General features: G+C 49.9%; 1 protein-coding gene across 1 annotated transcript; it reads left to right on the forward strand.

The window, feature by feature from the left end:
- The first annotated feature begins 166 nt into the window (after positions 1-166).
- Positions 167-26,064, forward strand: ACTL6B (actin like 6B). The gene is made up of 14 exons (XM_038768839.1): positions 167-208; positions 1,602-1,678; positions 3,036-3,201; positions 4,675-4,775; positions 7,044-7,141; positions 10,445-10,539; positions 13,430-13,536; positions 13,864-13,953; positions 14,337-14,398; positions 16,846-16,960; positions 18,407-18,487; positions 18,578-18,673; positions 22,500-22,586; positions 25,941-26,064. Exons 1-14 carry the CDS (start codon positions 184-186, stop codon positions 26,019-26,021), a joined length of 1,281 nt encoding a protein of 426 aa, XP_038624767.1. The 5' UTR covers positions 167-183; the 3' UTR covers positions 26,022-26,064.

Here is a 26,064-nt window from a genome sequence, read left to right on the forward strand (position 1 = left end):
CTCCTCATTGGTCCGCCCGGAATTTCCCACCACCCCCCGCCCGGCCTCTGGACCCCGGGAGCTGTCCGGACGCCTGGGTGCTGAGCCTTCCCCCTCCTCCTCCTCCTCCTCCTCCTCTTCCTCCTCCTCCTCCCTCGGGCCGAGCCTCGGGGGGCCCAGAGGGTCCCGGGGGGAGCCGGGATCATGAGCGGGGGCGTCTACGGGGGAGGTGAGCAGACCCCCCCCATCAGGCCCTGAGCCCCCCACCCCACCCCCTGGCACCTCCTACTCTCTACCCCCCAGGCCCTTGCACCCCAATTCTGCACCCCAAATCCGCGCCTCAAATCTGCACCCCAAATCGACACCTCAAATCTGCACCCCAAATCGACACCTCAAATCTACACCGCAAATTTACACCCCAAATCTGCTCCCTGAATCTGCACCCCAAATCTGCCCCTCAAATCTACACCCCAAATCTACACCTCAAATCTGCACCCCAAATCTGCACCACGAATCTGCACCTCAAATCTGCACCCCAAATCTGCACCTCAAATCTACACCCAAATCTGCACCCCGAATCTGCACCTCAAATCTACACCCCAAATCTGCCACTCAAATCTACACCCCAAATCTACACCCCAAATCTGCACCTCAAATCTACACCCCAAATCTACCCCTCAAATCTACACCCCAAATCTGCACCTCAAATCTGCACCTCAAATCTACATCCCAAATCTGCACCTCAAATCTACACCCCAAATCTGCCACTCAAATCTGCACCTCAAATCTACACCCCAAATCTGCACCTCAAATCTACACCCCAAATCTACCCCTCAAATCTACACCCCAAATCTGCACCTCAAATCTGCACCTCAAATCTACATCCCAGATCTGCACCTCAAATCTACACCCCAAATCTGCCACTCAAATCTGCACCTCAAATCTACACCCCAAATCTGCACCTCAAATCTACACCCCAAATCTGCCACGCAAATCTATACCCCAGATCTACCCCTCAAATCTGCACCTCAAATCTACACCCCAAATCTACCCCTCAAATCTGCACCCCAAATCTACCCCTCAAATCTGCACCTCAAATCTACACTCCAAATCTACCCCTCAAATCTGCACCTCAAATCTACACCTCAAATCTGCACCCCAAATCTACACCCCAAATCTGCACCCCAAATCTGCACCTCAAATCTACACCCCAAATCTACACCTCAAATCTGCACCCCAAATCTGCATCTCCAGCACCGCACACTGGCACCCCCTTCCCTACACACACACACACACACACACACACACACAGAGGCCTGGTTTCTGCCTCTGCCCCCTCCCCACCCCCCGTCCCTATATCCCTGCAGCTGGGGAGGGTCTCCCCAAATTCTTCCCTCCCTCACTGCTTGGGGCTCCCCAAGACCCTCCCTCCCCTCCTCCCTTCCCCCTCCCATCGCACCCCAAGAGTCCAGACTCGGAGTCCAATGTCCAGAGGGCCCTGAGCGTTTGGGGGGAGGGGGGGAAGGGGGAGGAGACCCCCCTCTCCCGCCCCCAGCCCCACCCTCGTCTCCCCCTGAGTCTCCCCATTTCCTCCTGACCCTGACCCCATTTCCCCGGCCCAGATGAGGTCGGGGCTCTGGTTTTCGACATCGGCTCTTTCTCTGTGCGTGCGGGCTACGCCGGGGAGGACTGTCCCAAGGTGAGCCCCCCGCCCCAATTCCCTAGCCCCCTCCCCCCCATCCCCAGGCTCCCGGACCCCCGGGGGGACGGGAGGGGGAGGAGGAGGAGGAGGTGGGTGTTGACGGCTGTCTGTCTACCTGTTTTGTTGTCTGTCTCCCCCTTCTAGACTGTGAGCCCGCTGTTGTGTAGGGACCGTCCCCATACGTTGCCGATTTGTACTTCCCAAGCGCTCAGTACAGTGCTCTGCACACAGTAAGCGCTCAATAAATACGATTGAACGAATGAATGAATGAATGAACGGCCCCTGAGGGCAGTCTCCCCTTCCTGGGGAGGATGGAAGGGATGGGGGGGCAGGGGGGCATCTAGCCCTCACCCTTGGAGGCCGGGCTGAGTTGGGGGCCTTGCCCTCTGTATTCACCGCCACCCCTCCAGCCCCACAGCACTTACGTCCCTATCTGCCATTTCTTCATTTCCATTCACGTCTGTCTCCCTTTCTAGTCTGTAAACTCGTTGTGGGCAGGGAATGCGTCTGTTTCCTCTCTTTTCCCTCTCCTCCTCCCCATTCCCCCCGCCCTACCTCCTTCCCCTCCCCACAGCACCTGTGTATATTTACAGATTTATTTGTAAACCTGTATATATTTGTACAGATTTATTAATCTATTTATTTCACTTGTATTTACTATTCTATTTATTTTGTTAATGATGTGCATCTAGCTTTAACTCTATTTGCTCTGACGACTTAATAATAATAATAATGGCATTTGAAAGCGCTTACTATGTGCAAGGCACTGTTCTAAGCGCTGGGGAGGTTACAAGGTGATCAGGTTGTCCCACGGGGGGCTCACAGTTTTAATCCCCATTTTTACAGATGAGGGAACTGGGGCCCAGAGAAGTGAAGTGACTTGCCCAAAGTCACACAACTGACAGTTGGTGGAGCCGGGATTTGAACCCATGACCCCTGACTCCAAAGCCCGGGCTCTTTTCACTGAGCCACGCTGCTTTTCCACCTGTCCACATGTTTTGTTTTGTCGTCTGTCTCCCCCTTCCAGCCTGTGAGCCCGCTGTTGGGTAGGAACCGTCTCTATAGTTGCCGACTTGTACTTCCCAAGCGCTTAGTACAGTGCTCTGCACACAGTAAGCGCTCAATAAATAAGATTGAATGAATGAATGTTTCTTGTTCTACTGGACTCCTCCAAGCGCTTAGTCCAGTGCTCTGCACACAGTGAGCGCTCAATAAATACGACTGAATGAACGGGAGGCGACTCAGGTTTGATTCCCTCCTCTGAGGAGCTGGGGAGGGGGACCACGAGGGATGAGGAGTGGGGAAGGGGCGCCATTCCCAGCTCTTCCCCCTCCCCTCTCGCCTCCCCCACCAGGCAGACTTCCCGACCACGGTGGGACTCCTGGCTCCCGAGGAGGGCGGTGGGCTGGAGCTGGAAGGAGACAAGGAAAAGAAGGGCAAGACGTTCCACATTGACACCAACGCTCTGCACGTGCCCCGCGACGGGGCCGAGGTCATGTCGCCCCTCAAGAACGGCATGAGTAAGGGGGTCCCGGGACCCTCCGCCCCCCCGGGCCCCCCGGGCTCCTGAACCCCAACATCCCTTCCCCTGCCTCCCCCTACTTCAAAGCCCCTCTACCTGCTCCCCTGGGGAGGGGGGACGGGGCGGGGAGGGGGCAGAAGGGGCTTCAGGTCTTCACTCAGGCTTGCCTCCCATCCTTCCTTCTCCTCTGTCACCTTCTCCCCTTCTTCTCTCTCCCCTGTCCCCCTTTTCGCCCCCCCTTCTCCTCCTCTCCCTGTCCCCCATCCCTTCCTCCTCTCTCCTCTCTCCCCCTTCCCCTTCTCTCTCTCTCCCCCTGTCCCCCTTTCCCCCTCCCCTTCTCCTCCTCCTCTCCCCTGTCCCGCTCCCCCTTCTCTTTCTCCCTCTCTCCTCTGCCCTCTCTCCCCCTTCCCCTTCTCTTCTCCCTCTCTTCTGTCCCCCTCCCCCTTCTACCTCTCTCCCTCTCCCCTGTCCCCTGTTCCCCCTCTCCCCCTTCCCTTCCTCCCTCTGTCCCCCTTCCCTTCCTCCCTCTGTCCCCCTTCCCCTTCTCTTCTCCCTGTCCCCTGCCCCCCTTTCCTCTTCTACCTCTGTCCCTCTCCCCGCCCCCCTGTTCCCCCTCCCCTTCTCCTCCTCTCCCCTGTCCCCCTCCCCCTTCTCTTTCTCCCTCTTTCCTCTGCCCTCTCTCCCCTTTCCCCTCTTCTCCCTCTCTTCTGTCCCCCTTCCCCTTCTATCTCTCCCCTGTCCCCTGTTCTCCCTCCCCTTCTCCTCCTTTCCCCTGTCCCCCTCTTCCCTGTCCCCCCGTCCCCCCTCCTTCTCCTCCTCTCCCATCCTCCCTCTCCCCCTTCTACGTCTGTCCCTCTCTCCTTCCCCTTCTTTTCTCCCTCTATTCTGCCCCCTCTCCCCCTTCCCCTTCTCCCTCTCTCCCCCCTCCCTTCCCCTTCTCTTCTCCCTGTCCCCTCTGCCCCTCTCCTGTCCCTCTCCCCGTCCCCCTTTCCCCCTCCCCTTCTTCTCCTCTCCCTTGTCCCCCTCCCCTTCTCTTTCTCCCTCTTTCCTCTGCCCTCTCTCCCCTTTCTCCTTCTCTTCTCCCTCTCTTCTGTCCCCCTGTCCCGTTCCCCCTCCCCTTCTCCTCCTCTCCCCTGTCCCCCTCTCCCCTTCTACCTCTGTCCCTCTCCCCGTCCCCCCTGCCCCCCTCTCCTTCTCCTCCTCTCCCGTCCTCCCTCTCCCCCTTCCCCTTCTCCCTCTCTCCCCCCCTCCCCTCCCCTTCTCTCCCTCTTTCCTCTCCCCCCTTCCCCTCTCCCCCTTCCCCTTCTGTCCCCCTCTCCCCCTCCCCCTCCTCCCCCCGTCCCCCCCCTCTGCCTTTCCCTCTCTTCCCTCCCTTCCCCTCGCCTTTCCCCTTCCCTCTTCCGTCGCCCTCCCTCCCCCCGCCTGCGCCCCCGGGCCCCGTCCTCCGGGTCGGGTCCCGGTCCCTTCCCAGTTGAAGACTGGGAATGCTTTAGGGCCATCCTGGATCACACTTACAGCAAACATGTCAAGTCAGAGCCCAAGCTGCACCCCGTGCTCATGTCCGAGGCCCCGGTAAGTAATGGCCGGGTCCCAGCCCCCCGACCCCCGACCCCCGACCCCCGACCCCCGCAGGCCCCTGCTGCCGCCCCTCCTCAGTCCTCTCATCTTCCCCTTCTCCCACCTTCCTCCACCTGGGAGAGGCCCCTTCCACACTGTGAGCCCATTGTTGGAATTGGACACTCCAAGCGCTTAGTACAGTGCTCTGCATACAATCAGCGCTCAATAAATTCGATTGAATGAACGAATGAATTTTTCAGCAATTGAAAGGAGACCCGAAGCCGCGGGGAGGGGGACGGGGGCCATCTGGGGAAAGAGGAACCTGGGGACCAAACGGCCTTTCCTCCTCCTCCTCCTCCTCCTCCTCCTCCTCTTTCTCCTTCTTCTCCTGGTCTTCAACATCCTCGACCTCGTCCTCGTCTTTGTCCTCCTCCCCCTCATCCTTCTAGTCCTCCTCCTTCTGCTCTTCATCCTCCTCTTCCTCGTCCTCCATCTATTCCTCATCCTTGCCTTCATCCTCGTCCTCCTTCTCCTCTTTCTCGTCCTCCTCCATCTCCTCGTCTTCGTCCTCCTCCTCCTCATCCACCATGTTCTCGTCTCCATCCTCCTCCTCCCCCTCGTCGTCTTCCTCTTCCTCCACCTTGTCTCTGTCCTCCTCCTCATCTTCTTCCTTATTCTCCTCCTCCTCCTCTTCATCCTCCTCTTCCTCCTCTTCATCCTCCTCTTCCTCGCCCTCCGTCTATTCCTCATCCTTGCCTTCATCCTCGTCCTCCGTCTATTCCTCATCCTTGCCTTCATCTTCGTCTTCCTTCTCGTCTTCCTCTTGCTCCTCCTCCACCTCCTCCTTGTCTCCGTCCTCCTCCTCCTCATCCACCATGTTCCCGTCTCCATCCTCCTCCTCCTTGTCATCATCTTCCTCTTCCTTCTCCTTGTCTTCGTCCTCCTCATCTTCTTCCTTCTTCTCCTCCTCCTCCCTCTCCTCTTCCTCGTCCTTGTCTTCGTCCTCCCCTTCTTTCTTTTCCTCCTAGTTCTCCTTCTCATCCTGTTCTTCATCCTCCTCCTCCTGTCCACCATGTTCTCGTCTCCATCCTCCTCCTTCTCCTCGTCTTCCTCTTGCTCCTCCTTGTCTTCATCCTCCTCCTTCTCCTCTTCCTCGTCCTCCTCTTCTTTCTCCTCTTCATCCTCCTTCTCGTCCTCGTCTTCGTCCTCCTCCTCGTCGTCCTCCATGTTCTCATCTCCATCCTCCTCCTCGTTGTCTTCCTCTTCCTCCTCCTTGTCTTTGTCCTCCTCCTCATCTTCGTCCTCCTCCTCTTCCTTCTCTCTTCGTCCTCCTCCTCATCTTCGTCCTTCTCCTCTTCCTCCTCTTCTTCCTTCTCCTCTTCCTCGTCCTCGTCTTCCTCTTCTTTCTCCTCCTCGTCCTCCTTCTCATCCTCGTCTTCGTCCTCCTCCTCGTCGTCCACCATGTTCTCGTCTCCATCCTCCTCCTCCTCATCTTCCTCTTCGTCCCTCTCGTCTTCGTCCTCCTCCTCGTCTTCGTCCTCCTCCTCGTCTTCGTCCTTCTCCTCCTCCTCGTCCTCGTCTTCCTCCTCGTCGTCCACCATGTTCTCGTCTCCATCCTCCTCCTCCTCATCTTCCTCTTCGTCCCTCTCATCTTCGTCCTCCTCCTCGTCTTCGTCCTCCTCCTCATCTTCGTCCTTCTCCTCCTCGTCCTCGTCTTCCTCTCCTTTCTCCTCCTCGTAGAAGCAGCGTGGCTCAGTGGAAAGAGCCCGGGCTTTGGAGTCAGAGGTCATGGGTTCAAATCCCAGCTCCACCAACTGCCAACTCTCAGCTGTGTGACTTTGGGCAAGTCACTTCGCTTCTCTGGGCCTCAGTTCCCTCACCTGTCAAATGGGGATGAAGACTGTGAGCCCCCCGGGGGACAACCTCATCACCTTGTAACCTCCCCAGCGCTTAGAACAGTGCTTTGCACATAGAAAGCGCTTAACAAATACCATTATTATTATCCTTGTCTTCGTCCTCCTCCTCGTCCACCATGTCCTTGTCTGCCTCCTCCTCCTCCTCCTCGTCTTCCTCCTGCATCCTCCTCCTCCTCTCCCCTGACCCGACTTCCCACCCCCAGCCCACCCTGACCCCGGGTTGAGCCATTCCCCGTCAGGATGGACAAGGCCGCGGCCTGCACTCCTCCCTCCATTCCCGCCAGGCCACGGCCTGCACTCTTCCCTCCATTCCCGCCAGGCCGCGGCCTGCACCCTTCCCTCCATTCCCGTCTCTCTCCCGCCACAGTGGAACACGCGGGCCAAACGGGAGAAGCTGACAGAAGTGATGTTCGAGCAGTACAACATCCCTGCCTTCTTCCTCTGCAAGACGGCCGTGCTCACGGCGTAAGACCACCACTCCGCGCCCCCCGCACCATCCCCGGGGCCTGGAGGCCGGGGGTCAGGGATGGGGTGGGATGGGGTGGGATGGGATGGGATGGAGGCAGGAATCTGGACAGAAGGGCTGAAATAGGGTTAGGGTTGGAAAAGGAGGGCACATGGATGGAAGACCATCTCCCTGGATGCTCAGGTTGGGCCTCCTCTTCTCTCAATCAATCAATCAATCAATCGTATTTATTGAGCGCTTACTGTGTGCAGAGCACTGTACTAAGCGCTTGGGAAGTACAAGTTGGGAACATATAGAGACAGTCCCTACCCAACAGTGGGCTCACCAGGGGTCGGCCCGAAGAGAGTTTCGGGCCCGGCCCTCCTGTCCTGACCCACCTGTGGTTTGGAGGGGACCCAGGGACCTGAAGAGGGAGAAAATGAGGCAATTAGGGGAAGAGTAGGAAGTTCCAGGGAATAATAATAGTAGTAATTAATAATAATAATAATAATAATAATAGCATTTATTAAGCGCTTACTATGTGCCAAGCACTGTTCTAAGCACTGGAGAGGTTACAAGGTTGTCCCACGGGGGGCTCACAGTCTTCATCCCCATTTTAACAGATGAGATAACTGAGGCCCAGAGAATCAATCAAACAATCAATCAATCAATCGGATTTATTGAGCGCTTACTGTGTGCAGAGCACTGTACTAAGCGCTTGGGAAGTCCAAGTTGGCAACATATAGAGACAGTCCCTACCCAACAGTGGGCTCACAGTCTGAAAGGGGGAGACAGAGAACAAAACCAAACATACTAACAAAATAAAATAAATAGCATAGATATGTACAAGTAAAATAAATAAATAAATAGAATAATAAATCTGTACAAACATATATACAGGTGCTGTGGGGAAGGGAAGGAGGTAAGATGGGGGATGGAGAGGCGGGTGAAGTGACTTTCCCAAAGTCACACAGCTGACAATTGGCGGAGCTGGGATTCGAACCCATCACCCTTGACTCCAAAGCCCGGGCTCTTTCCACTGAGCCACACTGCTTCTCTGTTTCTTCTTCTTCTAATTATTAGTATTAGTATTATAATCACTAATACTAATAATGATACTCATTACTGTTGTCATTATGGTACTTACTATGTGCCAAGCACTGTCCTTGTCAAGTGCTTAAGAAGTACCATAACCATAATAATAATAAATGATGATTAATTATTGTTATTCATCATAATCAGTAATACTAATAATGATATTTATTATTGTTATTATGGTACTTGTTAAGCGCTTAACAATAGTACTACTACTAATTATTATTGTTATTAATTATAATCATTAAAACTAATAATGATATTTATTATTGTTAGTATGGTACTTGTTAAGTGCTTAACAATACTAATAATAACGATTATTGTTGTTATTAACTATAATCATTCATACTAATAATGATATTTATTGTTGTCATTATGGTACTTACTATGTGCCAAGCACTGTCCTTGTCAAGCACTTAAGAAGTACCATAACCATAATAATAATAAATGATGATTAATCATTGCTATTAATTATAATCATTAATACTAATAATGATATTTATTATTGTTATCATGGTACTTGTTAAGCGCTTAACGATACTATTGATAATAATTATTGTTATTAATTATAATAGTTAATACTAATAATGATATTTGTTATTGTTATTATGATACTTGTTAAGTGCTTAACAATATTAATAATTACTGTCAATTATAATCATTAATACTAATAATGATATTTATTATTGTTATTAAGGTACTTAAGCACTTAACAATACTACTAATAATTATTATTGTTATTAATTATAATCATTTATTCTAATAATGATATTTATTATTGTTATTATGGTACTTAAGTGCTTAACAACAACAATAATAATACTTATTATTATTAATTATAATTATTATATGTAATATGTTCTATATTGTATTGTATTTATTTTATGATAATTATAATAATCAGTACTGCCGATATTTATTTTCATTATTATGGTACTTGTTAAGTGCTTAACTATACTAATAATTATTATCATTGTTGTTATTAATTATAGTAATTAATACTAATAATGATATTTATTATTGTTATTGTGGTACTTGTTAAGCGCTTAACAATACTACTAATAATATTCATTGTTGTTATTAATTATAATTATTACATATGACATATTCTATATTGTATTTTATTATAATTATAATAATCAATACTGCCAATATTTATTATTATAATTATGGTACTTGTTAAGTGCTTAACTATACTACTAATAATAATTATTGTTGTTATTAATTATAATCATTAATACTAATAATGATATTTATTCTTGTTGTGGTACTTGTTAAGCGCTTAACAATACTACTAATAATATTTATTGTTATTAATTATAACTATTCCATATAATATAGTAATATAGTAATGCTACTATATAGTACTATACTATACTATACTATACTATACTAAACTATATAGCAATATAGCAATGTTACTATATAGTACTATACTATACTATACTAAACTATATAGCAATATAGTATAGTATAGTAACATATATTACATATAATATAGTCTCTATATATGTATTGTATTGTAGTGTATATATATTGTATTTTGCATATTTTATTATAATTATAACAATCAATACTGCCGATATTTATTATTATCGTTATTATTTTGGTACTTGTTAAGCACTTACTATGTGCCAAGCACTGTCCTATGCCCTTGAGTAGATACGAGATCATCGGGCTGGACCCAGTCCCTGTCCCGCGTGGGGCTCACGCGCCTCTTCATCCCCATTTTCCAGATGAGGGAACTGAGGCCCAGAGAAGCCAAGTGACTTGCCCAAAGTCACACAGCTGACAGGCGGTGGAGTCGGAATTAGAATCCAGGTCCTTGTGACTCCCAATCAATCAATCAATCAATCATATTTATTGAGCGCTTACTGTGTGCAGAGCACGGTACTAAGCGCTTGGGAAGGACAAGCTGGCAACTCCCAGGCCTGGGCTGTCTCTGGGGTCAGGAGGAGTCTTGTACTTTTGTACTCGTAACTTGTACTACTCAGGTGCTTAGTACAGTTCTCTGCACACAGTAAGCGCTCAATAAATACGATTGATTGATTGATTGATTGATTGAGTCATGGTCAGGGCGGGCAGAGAGAAGAGGCCTTAGATGGAGAGGAGGAGGGAGTAGCGGGATCGAGGGTGTAGGGAAGAGGAGGTGGGAGAGGGAGAGAAGGGGATAACCCTGCTCGGGCTATAACACCCGTTTGACCTCTGACCCCGCTGTCCCTCCCCAGCTTTGCCAACGGGCGCTCCACCGGCCTGGTGCTGGACAGCGGGGCCACCCACACCACGGCCATCCCTGTGCACGACGGCTACGTCCTGCAGCAAGGTACCACCCCCAGCCCGGGCTCCTGGGGGGACTGGAGGGGGTGAGATGCGGGGCGGGGGGGAGAGGAAGGGAGGGGCCCGAGGGGTGGGCTGACTGACATCTGCGGAAACTGAGGCAGGGAGGGGGGCCTGGGGAGGGGTGGGGACAGCCGGGGGCTCACGGGGGACTCGGGGGGCGGGCCCGCGGGTCCAGAACTGGCGGCGCGGCCGTCCTTGGCGTTGTCGTCGTCGTAGTAGTGGTGATGGTTGTAGTGGTGGTAGCAATCGTTGCAGTAGTAGGAATAATAGTAACAGTTGTAGTTGTGGTAAGAATAGTATTAGGACTGGTAAGAGTGGCAGTAAGAGTTGCAGGAGAAGTAATAGTAATAGTAGTAATAATAGTAAGAGTTATGGTGAGAATAGTATTAGGACTAGTAAGAGTGGTAGCAGTAGAAATAGTTGTAGTTATGGGAGTAATAGTAGTAGCACTTGTGGTAGTAATAGTAGTAATAGTTGTAGTTATGGGAGTAATAGTAGTAGCGCTCACGATAAAAATAGTAGCAATAGTTGTAGTTATGAGAGTAATAGTAGCGCTCGTGATAGTAATAGTAGTAATAGCTGTAGTTGTGAGAGTAATAGTAGTAGCGCTCGTGATAGTAATAGTAGTAATAGTTGTAGTTATGAGAGTAATAGTAGTAGTGCCCATGATAGTAATAGTAGTAATAGTTGTAGTTATGGGAGTAATAGTAGTAGCGCTCATGATAGTAATAGTGGTAATAGTTGTAGTTATGGGAGTAATAGTAGTAGCGCTCGTGATAGTAATAGTGGCAATAGTTGTAGTTATGGGAGTAATAGTAGTAGCACTCGTGATAGTAATAGTGGTAATAGTTGTAGTTATGGGAGTAGTAGTAGTAGCACTCGTGATAGTAATAGTAGTAATAGTTGTAGTTATGGGAGTAATAGTAGTAGCGCCCGTGATAGTAATAGTAGTAATAGTTGTAGTAATAGTTGTAGTTATGGGAGTGATAGTAGTAGCGCTCATGATAGTAATAGTAGTAATAGTTGTAGTTATGAGAGTAATAGTAGTAGCACTCGTGATAGTAATAGTAGTAATAGTTGTAGTTATGGGAGTAAGAGTAGCAGTACTAGTAATGGTAGTAGTATCAATAATAGTGGTAGCAGTAGTAGTAATGGTACTAGCAGTGTTAGCAGTAATAGTTTTGTAATAGTTTCAGTGGTAGCACCATAGTAGTAGTAGTAGTAATAGTACTACTAGTAGTAGTACTACTAGTAGTAATTATGGTAGCAGTTGTATTAATGGTCATAGCAGAATTAGTAGTAATAGTTGTAGCTATAGCAGTGGTAATAGTAATAGCAGGAGGAGGAGGAGAAGTACTACTAGCAGTAAAAATAATACTAGGAAATGAATAATAGTAGCAGTAATAGTAGTACTAGCAGGAATAGTAATAATAATGATAATAATGATGGCATTTATTAAGCGCTTACTATGTGCAAACACTGTTCTAAGCACTAGTAATAATAGTAGTATTACTAGCAGTAGGAATAGTAGTAAGAAAGTACTAGCAGTTCTAGTAATAGCAGTATCAGTAGAAATAATAGAACTATTAGTAGTAGTTACAGTGGTGTAATAGTAGTAATGATTGTAAACATGGAGACGCAGCATGGCTCACTGGAAAGAGCCTGGGCTTTGGAGTTAGAGTTAATGGGTTCAAATCCCGGCTCCGTCAATTGTCAGCTGTGTGACTTTGGGCAAGTCACTTCACTTTTTGTGCCTCAGTTACCTCATCTGTAAAATGGGGGTTAAGAACATGAGCCCCCCGTGGGACAACACGATCACCTTGTAACCTCCCCAGCACTTAGAACAGTGCGTTGCACATAGTAAGCGCTTAATAAAGGCCATTTTTATTATTATTTCCTGTAGGCCGGGTTAGTGCCTACCAACTCTGTTGTATTGTGCTTTCCTAAGTGCTTAGTACAGTGCTCTGCATAATAATAATAATAATAGTAATAATAATAATAATAATAATAATAATAATAATGACATTTAAGTGCCCAATAAATACCATGGATTGATAGTAGGTGCTCTGCATACAGTAAGTGCCCAATAAATACCATGGGTTGATAGTAGTAGTAGTAGTAGTGGTAGTAATAATAATAATAATAATGATGGCATTTATTAAGCACTTACTATGTGCACTGTTCTAAGCTCTGGGGAGGTTACAAGGTCATCAGGTTGTCCCACATGGGGCTAACAGTCTTCATCCCCATTTTACAGATGAGGGAACTGAGGCACAGTAGTAGTAGTAGAAGTAGGGATAGTAGTGCTTAGAACAGTGCTTTGCACATAGTAAGCGCTTAACAAATACCATCATTATTATTAATAGTAGTAGGAATGGTAATGGTAGCTCTCTCTAGACTGTTAGTTCCTTTAGAACAGGGAACATGTCTACTATGTTGTATTAGAGTTTCCTAAGTGCCTAGAGCGGTGCTCTCCACATAGTAAGTGCTCAATAAATACCATCACAATCGATTAATAGTAGTAGTAATAATAGTAGCAATAACAGCAGTTGTAATACTAGTAGTAATAACAGTAGTAATAGTGATGGTTCCGTTATGCTGTCCCGAGCCCTTAATACAATGCTCTGCACACAATAAGTGCTCAATAATAGCGATCGATTGATAGATAGTGATCATGGTACTTATTGAGCACCCACTGCCCTGGTGATGCACAAGAAGTGCCATATCCCTCGCCCACAAGGTTCCACCGTCAAACAGAGGAGCCCGTCGGGTGGACGGTTGGTCCAAGGGTGGGCTCGGGCCCCTACTGCCCCCCGCCCCCCTCGGCTAACCCCCCTCCGCCGGCCGGGCCCCCATTCCCGGTTCCCCTCCAGGCATCGTGAAGTCACCCCTGGCCGGGGACTTCATCTCCATGCAGTGCCGGGAGCTTTTCCAGGAAATGGCCATCGACATCATCCCCCCTTACATGATTGCAGCCAAGGTGACTTCCCGCCCCCTCGCACCCCCATCCTCCCTGTCCCCCTCGCCCCCCTGACCACCTCCGTCTGACGAGGGAGGGGAAGAAAGACCAAAAGGCCCAAAGGACCACCCCCCTTCACGCACCCTCCCCTGGGCCCCCGCCGGGTGGTACCAGACGAGACCCCAGAATCGTCCCCACGTGCCCTGGTTCGTCCCCGGACTAGGCCGGGAGCCTGGGAGTGGGTCCAGGGGTGGGGAGAGAGGGTTGGGAAGCCGGGGGATTCTGCCGGGGGAGGACCACCCTCGGGACGGGAGGAGCTCACGGACCCCATTCCCTCCTCCTGTCCAGGAGCCGGTGCGGGAGGGAGCCCCCCCAAACTGGAAGAAGAAGGAGAAACTTCCCCAAGTGTCCAAGTCCTGGCACAACTACATGTGCAACGTGAGGAGTTTCAGAGCCCGGCCTGGCGGACCCTGACACCCCCAGTTTCTGCCCCATGGCTCCCCACCAGCCCCCTACTCCCCAACTCCCTAAGCCCCCCTTCTGTCCCCCTGGCCCCCCAAAACCCTCCTTCCCCTAAGGTCCCACAGCATCTCCTCCCCACCTCCAGGGTATCTGGCCTTCTCCTTCTCCTCCTCCTTCTCCTCCTCCTTCTCCTCCTCCTTCTCCTCCTCCTCCTCCTTCTCCTCCTTCTCCTCCTCCTCCTCCTTCTCCTCCTTCTCCTCCTCCTCCTCCTCTCCACCTCAGCCCTTCGGCTCCCCAGGCCAACAAGGAGAGGCCCCAGGAGTCCCGGCCCCCGACTCCTCTCCTCTCCGGGTCCCCAGGAGGTGATCCAGGACTTCCAGGCCTCCGTTCTCCAGGTCTCCGATTCACCCTACGATGAGCAGTGAGTGTGCTCAGGAAGCCTGGGTCCTGCCTGATTGGGGGGGTGAGGAGAGAACAGGCTGAGGGACCGGATTTCTGGGTCCTGGGTAGGGAATGGGGGCTAGGGGATGGGCTGGGCGACTGGGCGTGCATCTAGCTTTAATTCATTTTGTTCTGACGACTTCACACCTGTCCACATGTTTTGTTTTGTTGTCTGTCTCCCTCTTCTAGACTGTGAGCCCCCTTTTTCCTCTCCCCCTCCCCATCCCCCCCGCCCTACCTCCTTCCCCGCACAGCACCTGTATATATGTTTGTACAGATTTGTACTCTATTTATTTTAGTTGTACATATTTACTATTCTATTTATTTTGTCAATGATGTGCATCTAGCTTTACTTCTATTTATTCTGATGACTTGACACCTGACCACATGTTTTGTTTTGTTGTCTGTCTCCCCCTTCTAGACTGTGAGCCCGTTGTTGGGTAGGGACTATCTCTATATGTTGCCAACTTGGACTTCCCAAGCACGTAGTCCAGTGCTCTGCACACAATAAGAGCTCAATAAATACGATTGAATGAATGAATGAATGAAAGTGAGCCCATTATAGGGTAGGGACCGTCTCTATAGGTTGCCAACTTGTACTTCCCAAGCGCTTAGTCCACTGTTCTGCACACAGTAAGTGCTCAATAAATATGATTGAATGAATGAATGAATGAAAATGAGCCCATTGTTGGGTAGGGACCGTCTCTATATGTTGCCGACTTGTACTTCCCAAGCGCTTAGTCCAGTGCTCTGCACACAATAAGCGCTCAATAAATATGATTGAATGAATGAATGAATGAAAGTGAGCCCGTTGTTGGGTAGGGACCATCTCTATATGTTGCCGACTTGTACTTCCCAAGCGCTTAGTCCAGTGCTCTGCACACAGTAAGCGCTCAATAAATACGATCGAATGAATGAATGAAAGGCGTAGCATGGCTTGGCGGATAGAAAATGGGCCTGGGAGTTAGAAGAACCTGGGTTCTAATTCCGGCTCTGCCACCTGTCTGCTGTGTGACCTTGAGCGAGTCACTTCACTTCCCCGGGCCTCAGTTCCCTCATCTGTAAAATGGGGATGAAGACTGGGAGCCCCAGATGGGACAGGGACTGGGTCCAACCTGATTAGCTTGGATCTACTCTAGTGGTTAGAACAGTGCTTGGCACAGAATAAATGCTTAACAATTATTATCATTATTATTATTAACTATCATCATCATCATCATCATAATGATATAATAATAAAGTCCGGTTCCTAATGGGGGATAGGGGCTGGGAAATGGGGGTCGGGAACTGGAAGCCTGGGTTCTGTTTGAGGGGCAGGGAGCTAGGGTTGAGTTGAGCCCCCTTTTTCCTCTCCTCCTCCCCATCCCCCCTGCCCTACCTCCTTCCCCTCCCCACAGCACCTGTATATATGTTTGTACAGATTTATTACTCTATTTATTTTACTTGTACACATTTACTAGCCTATCTATTTTGTTAATGATGTGCATCTAGCTTTATTTCTATTTATTCCGATGACTTGCCACCTGTCCGCATGTTTGGTTTTGTTGTCCGTCTCCCCCGCCTAGACTGTGAGCCCGTTGTTGGGTAGGGAATCGCCTCTATATGTTGACAACTTGGACTTCCCAAGTGCTTAGTATGGTGCTCTGCACACAGTAAGCGCTCAATAAATACGATTGATGATGATGATGATGAGCCCGTTGTTGGGTAGGGAACCGCCTCTATACGTTGCCAACTTGGACTTCCCAAGCGCTTAGTACGGTGCTCTGCACACAGTAAGCGCTCAATAAATACGATTGATGATGATGATGATGGGTAGGGAACCATCTCTATATGTTGCCAACTTGGACTTCCCAAGCTCTCAATACGGTGCTCTGCACACAGTAAGCGCTCAAAAATAGGACTGAATGAATGAATGAGTAGGAGGTGAAGAGGACAAGAATCAAAGGACAAGGGTTGGGGAAGGGGGGCGTTCAGTCAGCCGTATTTACTGAGCGCTTACTGTGTGCGGAGCGCTATACTGAGTACGATATGTGAATAGATATAGATTTCCAGACCACGGCGAGCTTACAGTCTAGAGGGGGGTCTCAGCACCCCAAAAGGAAGAACAGCTGCAGTCATTTCAGTCAGATCTCCCCCGCCCCTTCCCTTGGGGGGCTCTCCACTTTCCCCTCCCCAGTATGTTTGGTTTTGTTCTCCGTCTCCCCCTTTTAGACTGTGAGCCCACTGTTGGGTCGGGACTGTCTCTATATATTGCCAACTTGGACTTCCCAAGCGCTTAGTCCAGTGCTCTGCACACAGTAAGCGCTCAATAAATACGATTGATGACGATGACGATGAGGATGGGTGAATGTAGACCGAGGCCCGGGAGCATCCCCGGGCGGCTCTCGACCTTCCCCACATCCGCCCACCCGCTTCTGCCCTGCCCAGGGTGGCAGCTCAGATGCCCACAGTGCACTACGAGATGCCCAACGGGTACAACACGGACTATGGAGCCGAGCGACTCCGCATCCCCGAGGGGCTGTTTGATCCCTCCAATGTCAAGGTGCGAACTGGGACTCCTGGGTCCCCACTGGGGTGTTGGTGGGTGGGGGAGAGAGAGGTGGGTGGCAGATGGGGGGAGTGTGGGGGGGTGGAGAGAGGGGAAAATCAAGGGGCTGGGGGATGGAGGGGTTAAAATAGCTAGGCCCCGAGAGGGGAAGGGGAGGAAAGAGGAAGGGGAGGGGTACCAGAGCTTCGTTCATTCATTCATTTATTCATTTATGCATGCAATCATTTTTATTGAGCACCTACTGGGTGCGGAGCGCTGGACTAAGCGCTTGGGAGAATCCAACAGAACGATAAAAGGACACTTTCGCTGCCCGCAACCATCAGTGCGGCCTAGAGAATAAACCAAGAGCGTGGGAGTCAGAAGGTCATAATACTAATAATAATGATGGCATTTATTAAGCACTTACTATGTGCAAAGCACCGTTCTAAGCGCCGGGGAGGTTACAAGGTGATCGGGTTGTCCCACGGGGAGCTCACCGTCTTAATCCCCGTTTTACAGATGAGGGAACGGAGGCCCAGTGAAGTGAAGTGACTTGCCCAAAGTCACACAGCTGACAAGTGGCGGAGCCGGGATTTGAACCCATGACCTCTGACTCCAAAGCCCAGGCTCTTTCCACTGAGCCAGCTCCGTCACTCGTCTGCTGGGCGACCTTGGGCAGGCCACTTACCTTCTCTGGGCCTCAGTTCCCTCATCTGTAAATGGGGGGGGGTTGAGGCTGTGAGCCCCCAGTAGGACAGGGACCGTGTCCAACCCCATTTGTTCGTATCCACCCCAGCGCTTAGTCCCGTGCCTGGCGCACAGGAAGCGCTTAATAAATGCCATTGTTATTCTAATAATTGAGGTATTTGTTAAGCGCACAGGAAGCGTTTAACAAATACCACAATTATTATAATAATAATGGCATTTACTAAGTGCTTACTATGTGCAAAGCACTGTTCTAAGCACCGGGGAGGTTACAGGGTGATCAGGTTGTCCCACGGGGGGCTCCCAGTCTTCATCCCCATTTGACAGATGAGGTCACTGAAGCCCAGAGAAGTGACGTGGCTTGCCCAAAGTCACCCAGCTGACAGTTGGCGGATCCGGGATTAGAACCCATGACCTCTGACCCCCAAGCCCGGGCTGTTTTCCACTGAGCCGTGGCCTGGAGGTCTTTTAGACCGTGAGCCCACTGTTGGGTAGGGACTGTCTCTATATGTTGCCAATTTGTACTGCCCAAGCGCTTAGTACAGTGCTCTGCACACAGTAAGTGCTCAATAAGTATAATCGATGATGATGGAGGTGGGGGGAGCTTAGAGCTGGGGCTGGGGGTCGGGGGGAAGGGGAGCTCAGAAGGTAAGGGGTTGGGGGGGGGTGAAGCAAAGATGGCTCCCTTGCCCCCTGGCCGGTGGTGAGGACTGGGGGGGTGATGAGCTGGACGCCTGGGTGCTGCGGTTTCCCCAGGGCCTCTCGGGGAACACCATGCTGGGCGTGGGACACGTGGTGACGACAAGCATCGGGATGTGTGACATAGACATCCGCCCGGTCAGTGCCCGCTGAGGGTGGGGAGGGGATGGGGGTGAGGTGGGGAGCGGGGGTCGCGCCCCCTTGACCACCCCTCCACCCCCCATTCAGGGTCTCTACGGCAGTGTCATCGTCACGGGCGGGAACACGCTCCTGCAGGGATTCACCGACCGCCTGAACCGCGAGCTGTCCCAGAAAACCCCCCCGGTAAACCGCGCTCACCTCGGCCCAGACCACCCCCCGACCCCCCTCTTAAACCCAGGGCACCCTATCAGTATGTACTGAGCACTTACTGTGAGCAGAACACTGGACTAATAATAATAATAATAATAATAATGATAATGATGGCATTTGTTAAGCGCTGCAGCGTGGCTCAGTGGAAAGAGCACGGGCTTGGGGGTCAGAGGTCATGGGTTCTAATCCCGGCTCCACCAGTTGTCAGCTGTGTGACTTTGGGCAAGTCACTTAACTTCTCTGTGCCTCAGTTACCTCACTTGTAAAATGGGGATTAAGACTGTGAGCGCCACGTGGAACAACCTGATCACCTTGTATCCCCCCAGTGCTTAGAACAGTGCTTTGCACATAGCAAGCACTTAACAAATATCATCATTATTATTATTATTACTATGTGCAAAGCACTGGTCTAAGCGCTGGGGAGGTTACAAGGTGATCAGGTGGCCCCACGGGGGGCTCACAGCCTTAATCCCCATTTGACAGATGAGGTAACTGAGGCCCAGAGAAGTGAAGTGACTTGCCCAAAGTCACCCAGCTGACAAGTGGCGGAGCCAAGATTTGAACCCATGACCTCTGACTCCAAAGCCTGGGCTCTTTCCACTGAGCCACGCTGCTTCTCACGATGCAATGACGATGGTATTTGCAAAGCGCTTACTACGGGCCCAGCACTGTTCATTCATTCATTCAATCGTATTTATTGAGCGCTTACTGTGTGCAGAGCACTGGACTAAGCGCTTGGGAAGTACAAGTTGGCAACATATAGAGACGGTCCCTACCCAACAGTGGGCTCACAGTCTAGAAGACTAAACACAGTCTAAACACTGTCCTAAGCGGTGGGGGAAAGACAAGTTAATCGCGTTGTCCCCCGTGGGGCTCGTAGTCTCAGACGAGGTCACTGAGGCACAGAGAATAATAATAATGATGGTATTTGTTAAGCGCTTACTCTGTGCCGAGCACTGTTCAAAGCGCTGGGGTAGATACAGTGTAATCAGGTTGTCTCACATGGGGCTCACAGTCTTAATCCCCATTTTACAGACGAGGTCACTGAGGCCCAGAGAAGTGAAGTGGCTTGCCCAAGGTCATACAGCAGACAAGTGGCAGAGCCGGGATTAGAACCCACGTCCTCTGACTCCCAAGCCTGGGCTCTTTCCACTGAGCCATGCCGCAAAGTGACTTGCCCAAGGCCACACAGCTGACAGGTCACTTCACTACTCTGTGCCTCGGTTTCCAAACCGGTAAAGTGGGGATTAAGGCTGTGAGCCCCGCGTTGGACAATCCAATTACCTTGTAACCTCTGCCACGCTCAGAACAGTGCTTTGCACATAAGAAGTCCTTAATAAATAATACAACATTACATGTAATTATTATTCCAATGGAACTCGTGCAGCCATACCGTAAATGGGGCAGGTGGGTCATTCTGGAATGCCCTCCCTCCACACATCCGCCAAGGTAGCTCTCTTCCTCCCTTCAAAGCCCTACTGAGCGCTCACCTCCTCCAAGAGGCCTTCCCATACTGAGCCCCCTTTTTCCTCTCCTCCTCCCCATCCCCCCTGCCCTACCTCCTTCCCCTCCCCACAGCACTTGTATATATTCATTCAATCGTATTTATTGAGCGCTTACTGTGTGCAAAGAGCACTGTACGAAGCTATGTATTTGTACAGATTTAGTACTCTATTCATTTTACTTGTACATATTTACTATTCTGTTAATGAGCATAGAGCTATAATTCTATTTATTCTGACAATTTTGACGCCCACCCCCATGTTTTGTTGTCCATCTCCCCCTTCTAGACTGTGACCCCAATGTGCCTCAAGCTATAATTCTATTTATTCTGACAATTTGGGCGCCCACCCCCATGTTTTGTTGTCCATCTCCCCCTTCTAGACTGTGAGCCCGATGTGCCTCGAGCTATAATTCTATTTCTTCTGACAATTTTGGCGCCCACCCCCATGTTTTGTTGTCCATCTCCCCCTTCTAGACTGTGAGCCCGATGTGCATCGAGCTGTAATTCTATTTATTCTGACAATTTTGGCGCCCACCTCCATGTTTTGTCCTCCATCTCCCCCTTCTAGACTGTGAGCCCGATGTGCCTCGAGCTATAATTCTATTTATTCTGACAATTTTGATGCCCACCTCCATGTTTTGTTGTCTGTCTCCCCCTTCTAGACTGTGAGCCCGATGTGCCTCGAGCTATAATTCTATTTATTCTGACAATTTTGGCGCCCACCTCCATGTTTTGTTGTCCGTCTCCCACTTCTAGACTATGAGCCCGATGTTCCTCGACCTATAATTCTATTTATTCTGACAATTTTGACGCCCATCCCCATGTTTTGTCGTCTGTCTCCCCCTTCTAGACTGTGACCCCAATGTGCCTCGAGCTATAATTCTATTTATTCTGACAATTTTGACGCCCACCTCCATGTTTTGTTGTCCGTCTCCCCCTTCTAGACTGTGACCCCAATGTGCCTCGAGCTATAATTCTATTTATTCTGACAATTTTGACGCCCACCTCCATGTTTTGTTGTCTGTCTCCCCCTTCTAGACTGTGACCCCAATGTGCCTCGAGCTATAATTCTATTTATTCTGACAATTTGGGCGCCCACCCCCACGTTTTGTTGTCCGTCTCCCCCTTCTAGACTGTGAGCCCGATATTCCTCGAGCTATAATTCTATTTATTCTGACAATTTGGGCGCCCATCCCCGTGTTTTGTTGTCCGTCTCCCCCTTCTAGACTGTGAGCCCGATATTCCTCGAGCTATAATTCTATTTATTCTGACAATTTGGGCGCCCATCTCCATGTTTCGTTGTCCGTCTCCCCCTTTTAGACTGTGAGCCCGATATTACTCGAGCTATAATTCTATTTATTCTGACAATTTTGGCGCCCATCCCCATGTTTTGTTGTCCGTCTCCCCCCTCTAGACTATGAGCCCAATGTGCCTCGAGCTATAATTCTATTTATTCTGACAATTTTGACGCCCACCTCCATGTTTTGTTGTCCGTCTCCCCCTTCTAGACTGTGAGTCCGATGTGCCTCGAGCTGTAATTCTATTTATTCTGACAATTTTGACACCCACCTCCATGTTTTGTTGTCCATCTCCCCCTTCTAGACTATGAGCCCGATGTTCCTCAAGCTATAATTCGATTTATTCTGACAATTTTGGCTCCCACCCCCATGTTTTGTTGTCCATCTCCCCCTTCTAGACTGTGAGCCCAATGTGCCTCGAGCTATAATTCTATTAATTCTGACAATTTTGACTCCCACCTCCATGTTTTGTTGTCCGTCTCCCCCTTCTAGACTGTGAGCCCCATGTGCCTCGAGCTACAATTCTATTTATTCTGACAATTTTGACGCCCACCCCCATGTTTTGTTGTCCATCTCCCCCTTCTAGACTATGAGCCCGATGTGACTCGAGCTATAATTCTATTTATTCTGACAATTTTGACGCCCAACCCCATGTTTTGTTGTCCATCTCCCTCTTCTAGACTGTGGGCCCAATATTCCTCGAGCTATAATTCTATTTATTCTGACAATTTTGACACCCACCTCCATGTTTTGTTGTCTGTCTCCCCCTTCTAGCCTGTGAGTCCGTTGTTGGGAAGGGCCCATCTCTCTAGGTTGCCGACTTGGACTGCCCAAGCGCTCAGTCCAGTGCTCTGCAGGCCGGAAGCGCTCAATAAATACGATTGAAGGAATGAATGAAAGTAAACTGGCTTCACCCCATCCCTCCCAGATCTCCCCCCATCTCCCCCGAGCATCTTTCCCTTGTTGAGTCGCCCCCCGGGCCCTGTCTTCCCAACAGAGTATGCGGTTGAAGCTCATTGCCAGCAACAGCACCATGGAGAGGAAGTTCAGCCCCTGGATTGGGGGGTCCATCCTGGCCTCGCTGGTGAGCGGGGGGTGGGTGGGGGGTCGGGGGTCGGGAGTCGGGAGTCGGGAATGCCACGGGACGACGGGAGCTGCGGGGAAGAAAAGACGGGCCTGCGGCCTTGGCTTCCCGACTCTCTCCCTTGTCTGATGTGTGACCTTGGACCAGTCACTTCCCTTAATAGCAATAATAAGGGTGGCATTTTTGTTTCTTTTGACAATAATAATAATAATAATGCCATTAATTAAGTGCTTACAGTGTGCAAAGCACTGTTCAAAGCACTGGGGAGGTTACAATAATAATAATAATAATGGCATTTATTGAGCGCTTACTATGCGCAAAGCACTGTTCTAAGCGCTGGGGAGGTTACAAGGCGATCAGGTTGTCCCACGGGGGGCTCCCAGTCTTCATCCCCATTTTCCAGATGAGGGAACTGAGGCCCAGAGAAGTGAAGTGACTTGCCCAAAGTCACACAGCTGGCAATCTCTAGATGTTGCCAACTTGTACTTCCCAAGCGCTTAGTACAGTGCTCTGCACACAGTAAGCGCTCAATAAATACTACTGAATGAATGAATGAATTGGCAGAGTTGGGATCCCTTGGGGAGGTTTTTGGGGTTTTTTTAATTAAGCGCTATGTGCAAAGCACTGTTCTAAGCACTGGGGAGGTTACAAAGTGATCAGGTTGTCCCACAGGGGGCTCACAGTCTTAATCCCCATTTTACAGATGAGAGAACTGAGGCCCAGAGAAGTGAAGTGACTTGCCCAAAGTCACCCAGCTAAGTTGCAGAGCCGGGATTTGAACCCATGACCTCTGACTCCAAAGCCTGTGCTCTTTCCACTGAGCTATGCTGCTTCCCCTATAGAGAATATACTATATATAGTATATATATATACTTATACTTTTATATATATAAGAGACTATAACATATAGAGACTGTACTAAGCGCTTGGGAAGTACAAGTTGGCAACATATAGAGACGGCCCCTACCCAACAACGGGCTCACATTCTAGGCCCAGAGAAGTGAAGTGACTTGTCCAAAGTCACACAGCTGACAGCTGGTGGGGGTGGGATTTGAACCCACCACCTCTGACTCCAAAGCCCGGGCTCTTTCCACCGAGCCACGCTGATCAGGTTGTGCCACGGGGGGCTCACAGTCTTAATCCCCATTTTACAGATGAGGGAATTGAGGCCCAGAGAAGTGAAGTGACTTGCCCAAAGTCACACAGCTGGCAATTGGCAGAGTTGGGATCCCTTGGGGAGGTTTGTTTTTTTTTTGATGGCATTTATTAAGCGCTTGCTATGTGCAAAGCACTGTTCTAAGCACTGGGGAGGTTACAAGGTGATCAGGTTGTCCCACGGGGGGGAGCTCACAGTCTTCATCCCCATTTTCCAGATGAGGGAACTGAGTCACAGAGAAGTGAAGTGACTTGCCCAAAGTCACACAGCTGACAATTGGCAGAGCTGGAATTTGAACCCATGACCTCTGACTCCAAAGCCCAGGCTCTTTCCACTGAGCCACGCTGTTTATCTGGGCCTCAGTTCCCTCGTCTGTCAAATGGGGATGAGGCCTGAGAGCCCCACGTGGGTCAGTCCCTGTCCTGGGTCCAATCCGACCAGCTTGTAATAATAATAATAATAATAATAATAATAATAACAATAATAATAATAATAGCATTTGTTAAGTGCTTATTATTCATTCGATCGCATTTATTGAGCGCTTACTGTGTGCAGAGCACTGGACTAAGCAATTGGAGGGATACAAGGTGATCAGGTTGTCCCACGTGGGGGCTCACAGTCTTAATCCCCATTTTACAGATGAGGTAAATGAGGCTCAGAGAAGTGAAGTGACTTGCCCAAGGTCACACAGCAGACATGTGAGGGAGCCGGGATTAGAACCCATGACCTCTGACTCCCAAGCCTGGGCTCTTTCCACTGAGCCACGCTGCTAACCACCCCAGCGCTTAGTACAGTGCCTGGCACAGAGTAAATGCTTAGCAAATACCACGATTATCACTGAGCTCATTGTGGGCGGGGAATGTGCCTGTTTGCTATTGTATCGGCCTCTCCCCAGCGCTTAGTACAGTGCCTCTCTCCATGCTTGGCACATAGTAAGCACTTAACAAATACCAACATTACTATTGTTATTATTATAGTAGGCGCTTAACAAATACCACGATTATTGCTGAGCTCATTAAGGGCGGGGAATGCGTCTGTTTACTATTGTAGTGGACTCTCCCCAGCGCTTAGTACAGTGCCTCTCACATAATAGGCGCTCAACAAATACCATGATTATTGCTGAGGTCATTAAGAACGGGGAATGCGTCTGTTTACTATTGTAGTGGACTCTCCCCAGCGCTTAGTACAGTGCTTCTCACATAGGCGCTTAACAAATACCACGATCATTACTGAGCTCAGTAAGGGCGGGGAATGCGTCTGTTTACTATTGTAGTGGACTCTCCCCAGCGCTTAGTACAGTGCCTCTCACATAGTAGGCGCTCAACAAATACCATGATTATTGCTCAGGTCATTAAGGGCGGGGAATGCGCCTGTTTACTATTGTAGTGGACTCTCCCCAGCGCTTAGCACAGTGCCTCTCACATAGTAGGCGCTTAACAAATACCACGATTATTACTGAGCTCAGTAAGGGCGGGGAATACGTCAGTTTACTATTGTAGTGGACTCTCCCCAGCGCTTAGTACAGTGCCTCACACAGTAGGCGCTCAACAAATACCATGATTATTGCTGAGCTCATTAAGGGCGGGGAATGCGTCTGTTTACTATTGTAGTGGACTCTCCCCAGCGCTTAGTACAGTGCCTCTCACATAGTAGGCGCTCCACAAATACGATGATCATTACTGAGCTCATTAAGGGCGGGGAATGCGTCTGTTTACTATTGTAGTGGACTCTCCCCAGCGCTTAGTGCAGTGCTTTGCACATAGTAAGCGCTTAACAAGTGCCATCATTATTATTACAGTGCCTCTCACATAGTAGGCGCTCAACAAATACCACGATCATTACTGAGCTCATTTAGGGCGGGGAATGCGTCTGTTTACTATTGTAGTGACTCTCCCCAGCGCTTAGTACAGTGCCTCTCACACAGTAGGCGCTCCACAAACGCCACGATTATTACTGAGCTCATTAAGGGCGAGGAATGAGTCTGTTTACCATTCAGTCAATCGTATTGAGCGCTCACTGTGTGCAGAGCACTGTACTAAGCGCGGTGGGCTCTCCCCGGCAGAGCACAGAGTGAGCGCTCAATAAATGCCATCGAATCGGAATGAACTGAACAGTCGGGGGTCCGGGGATTGAGGGGATAGTCTGGGGGGGGGGGGGGGCACTGTTCTGAGCGCCCCCCCGCCGGCTTCCTCCTCCAGGGAACTTTCCAGCAGATGTGGATTTCCAAGCAGGAATACGAGGAAGGCGGGAAGCAATGTGTGGAGCGCAAGTGTCCCTAGCCACGAAGGCAACCTGGCCTCCTCCGGGGGGCGAGGGGCGACC

The sequence above is a fragment of the Tachyglossus aculeatus genome, chromosome Y4 (assembly GCF_015852505.1).
Source record: "Tachyglossus aculeatus isolate mTacAcu1 chromosome Y4, mTacAcu1.pri, whole genome shotgun sequence".
NCBI classification, from domain to species: domain Eukaryota; kingdom Metazoa; phylum Chordata; class Mammalia; order Monotremata; family Tachyglossidae; genus Tachyglossus; species Tachyglossus aculeatus.